The 4127-nt window shown below is 40.3% G+C and overlaps 1 protein-coding gene across 1 annotated transcript in view; it reads right to left on the bottom strand.

Annotated features, from left to right (window-relative positions):
• Positions 1-1512: 1512 nt before the first annotated feature.
• Positions 1513-4127, bottom strand: part of LOC107758382 (axin-1-like) — a 15013-nt gene continuing 12398 nt past the window's right edge. The window contains exons 3-7 of the mRNA XM_016576098.1: positions 3459-3537; positions 3201-3302; positions 2584-2744; positions 2116-2238; positions 1513-2030 (exon numbers count right to left, since the gene is read on the bottom strand). Coding sequence (XP_016431584.1) covers positions 1901-2030; positions 2116-2238; positions 2584-2744; positions 3201-3302; positions 3459-3537 — 595 coding nt within the window. The 3' untranslated portion in view covers positions 1513-1900. The remainder of the gene's footprint in view (positions 2031-2115; positions 2239-2583; positions 2745-3200; positions 3303-3458; positions 3538-4127) is intronic.

Here is a 4127-nt window from a genome sequence, read left to right as displayed (position 1 = left end):
ATGTATTTTAAAAAGTCTGCAGAAATGTATGTGACATTCCCAGCCCGCTGCATACTTGCATCTGCACGAATACACATCTCCAGTACTACTTCAAATTAATACACCAGACAAAATAACTCAATCTCACTACAAGCACATAAATATGATGAATAACGCTGCGTCCTCTGACACACATTAACACTCAAACATATTTCCATTAACCTTTTCTAACACCAAGATGTTAAATCAGGATATACACGTGAATGTGACCCACAATTTCTCAATGGCCACCAATTCTTGCAAGGGTTTCATCATTTTAAATTCCCTTTTAGTTCTTTTTTCCCACAGTTTCAATGGAAAAGTATTCCAAAAACACTTTTTTTTTGGCGTTTTACTTGAGGGTACAATGAAGACGGCTCATAATCAGGCCTTATAGGGTTAGAACCTACAAGCTTTTTGTTAATGACGCTTTATCTTTAACCACGCTTTATTAGCCATACCTCAGGAACGACATGCTTGTTTGTGCATATGTGTTCATGACCCAGAGCCATCACATTACTAAACATATAGGCTAGTCCTCTTAAAACACATATTGGCCTGGTTTCACAGACAGGGCTTAGGTTAAACCAGGATTAGGCCATAGTTCAATTGGGACATTTAAGTAGCTTTTATAAATTTGCCTTTGATAAAAACACTACTGATGTGCATCTTCAGACAAATCAATGGCACTGACAGATTTTAAGACCAGTTTCTTTCAGTTAAAACAGCCCAGACATGCGTTTTAGTCTGGGACTAGATCTTACTGATCCTAAACCTTTGAACAACAGTGTATATAATTCATAAAAATAATAAAGATACATATAAACATATACCTATATATTTAATTTCAGTGTGATTTTTTATTAATAAGGGTCAGTTTGACATGCAAATATCATAATATTTCATAATGATAATAATAGTAAATGCAACCAGCACTCCAGAACAGAATGCAGAGTGTTGTCAGTTTGTTGTGATTGGTCGAGAGTAAGAAGCGAGCTCTGAACTGAGAAACGCACGCAGGTTCAGGTCACAGATCTGCAGAGGTCGCTCGTTATGTGCTTACAAAAACACATCATCAAATATACACTTAAAAACAGGGTTATTTTAGTATTATTGAGATATTAGTTTTTGTTAATATTTTGAATGTTTTCATTTTTATATTTTAGATTTTTAAAATAAAGTTTTAGTCATTTTTATTAGTTTAGTTTTTTTAAATATGTATATAGTTTTATTAATTTTCTCTCAGTTTTAGTTATTTTAGTATTAAACTAAATTAAAATGAGATTAGAGATTAGCAACTAGCTGAAACATAATAATCATTTCTATTTTATTTTTCAGTTAAAGACTTTTATTTCCAGTAATAACTGTTTTTTAAGGTTTTAATTTTAGTTCATGATAATAAACCTGCATAAAAACAATTCAAATAAGTCAGACAACAGAAAAGTCATATAAAATTAAAAGCTGATTTTAAAAAAGTATGTTTTACCATAAGATTTGAGAACACAATGTCTGAGCTTGTTTAATATCAGCTGCAAGTGATTTCTGTAGATTAAGAGTAGAGGAACATTACTACACCACAATACTAAAACATACTAAAAGTAAAACAAAAAAGGTTTGGGCTCAAATATCATAATGAGTGTGTTTCAAAGGGTTTCTTTCTCTTTATTTATGAAACAGTTGTGGATAATACTGTGATATGACTGTGGGGTGATATTGTGAAGAACCTATCATCAAAGCTCACAAACAAATGACTGTTTATTCAAAAGCAGCACACTGTAAAATCTTCACTAAACTCAACCTCATATTTAAATAAAACAGACAGACTTTGTTCAGAACAATGCTTGAGTTCAGATGTTTGCAATCGTTGTTATAAAGTGTTGGTTCACTGGGTCATTCTCTCCACTCTGGCGATGATTTTCCGGTCAAACGTGGGCAGGACGACCTCGTCCTCTCGTATCTCCTCGTAAACCGCTCCGCAGGCGAACTCAGCGCTCGCTCTCTTGAAGAAGAACCTGCTGGAGCGAGAGACAGATGAGAGAGACCCGCTCATCCAGAGGAAAGCATCGACTCCTGCGCTGATGAGAGCGAGCGTCTCACCTGAACGGCCCCCTGCGCGTCAGCAGAGACCTGAAGAGACCGAGAGTCACCGCGGAGACACCCTGAACACACGACCGGTATGGGATCACGTCTCCATCATAACAGTACACCACCGTCACACACCTGCAGAGACAGAGAAACCCTGCCAGATCAGGATGAGTTTGTTTCTTCATCAGGTTTGTAGAAATGCAGCATTGCATCAGTGTCTCAGCAATGGATGCTCTGCAGTGAATGGGTGCCGTCAGAATGAGAGTCCAAACAGCTGATAAAAACATCACAATAATCCACAAGTAATCCACAGCACTCCAGTCCAGCAGTTAACATTTCTACAGATCTGACGAAGAAACAAACTCATCCTGATCTGGGATGAACTGAGGGTGAGCACATTTTTAGCTTGTTTTCCACATGTTTTGGCTGAAGTATGCAGTGAATGTGAATCAGCAGATGAATGATGTGGTGAACACTGACTGGTGTGTGTGTGCAGGACTCGTCACGATGCTCTTCACGGTAACGTCACGTGTGTCTGGCCGTGTGCTGATTTCACGCTGCGTATCACAGTCACTGTCCAGCATCTTAAGCGAATGGCACGATGCAAATGCAGTAGTGGCACTAGTGTCTGTTTCTTCTTCCTGTCAGAACAGGAAATGATGCGATTACTCACACAGGTTGTGCTCGGCACTACTTCAGTATGTGTACACTGCGTTTGTCACAATGTGCATCACATAAATACAGCATCACACAATGCATTGTGTTTAAATCCTTCTAGTGTCCAGTGTGATGAAGTAACAGGAAGTGATGTCGAGATGAGGGCGTGGCAGTCAAAAGTGTGTGCAGATGAGCTTGCTTTTTTAACAGCACTAAATGACTGGAGTCCTAAATGATTACTGAAGTCCTGCATACGTCACCAGAGAGAAGACTGACGGTTCACTGGAAGATCCAGTTATGATATTCTGATTAAACATTTCCAGGTAAACATTTTTGGTGCAAAAAAACTTTGATAGCTTTATAATATAAACTCCATAAACAAAATACAAAGATCTGAAAATGCATCTGATGAGCCCTTTAAATCTGTGGCGGTAACTCACTGTGTGTCTCAGCGCTGGAGGGCTTCGAGTTTGTGTTTGTGTCTGCAGCTCCTGCAATCGTCTCATCAGTTCAGCTGCAAAGGTGTGTGGCGTCATCTTCCCCTATTACAAACACACACCTCTTTACTGAGATGAACGAGCTCATATCAAACAAGTCTGATCATACAGAAGGCTTATAGTGAACACAAAGATGTTCTTAAAATTAAATACATGGTTTATTCATTTAATCATTTATTTTCACACATTCATTTCACTCACCGGTGTGTGTGGCAGGTGTGTGTGTCTCGTGTCTCTCTCTCGTGTTCGGTGGTGTCGATGACACGTGTGATGCCGCTGCCTGTCGAGGGAAACACATCAGTGGACATGACGACAACGTGGAGGTCATCTCTCAGCATCTAACTGCGTCTCACTGCGTCTCACCTGCATCTCACTGCATCTCATTACATCTCACTGCATCTCACAGCATCTCACCTGCATCTCACAGCATCTCACCTGCATCTCACAGCATCTCACTGCATCTCACCTGCATCTCACTGCATCTCACTGCATCTCACTGCATCTCACTGCATCTCACTGCATCTCACTGCATCTCACTGCATCTCACTGCATCTCACTGCATCTCACTGCATCTCACTGCATCTCACTGCATCTCACTGCATCTCACTGCATCTCACTGCATCTCACTGCATCTCACTGCATCTCACTGCATCTCACTGCATCTCACTGCATCTCACTGCATCTCACTGCATCTCACTGCATCTCACTGCATCTCACTGCATCTCACTGCATCTCACTGCATCTCACTGCATCTCATTGCATCTCACAGCATCTCACTGCATCTCACCTGCATCTCACTGCATCTCACTCCATCTCACTCCATCTCACCTGCATCTCACTGCATCTCACAGCATCTCACCTGCATCTCAC

Source organism: Sinocyclocheilus rhinocerous, unplaced genomic scaffold (assembly GCF_001515625.1).
Source record: "Sinocyclocheilus rhinocerous isolate Xijiao unplaced genomic scaffold, SAMN03320098_v1.1 scaffold2309, whole genome shotgun sequence".
Taxonomy (NCBI): domain Eukaryota; kingdom Metazoa; phylum Chordata; class Actinopteri; order Cypriniformes; family Cyprinidae; genus Sinocyclocheilus; species Sinocyclocheilus rhinocerous.
The sequence above is the reverse complement of the archived record's forward strand: the minus strand, read 5'-3'. Positions and strand labels throughout refer to the sequence as shown.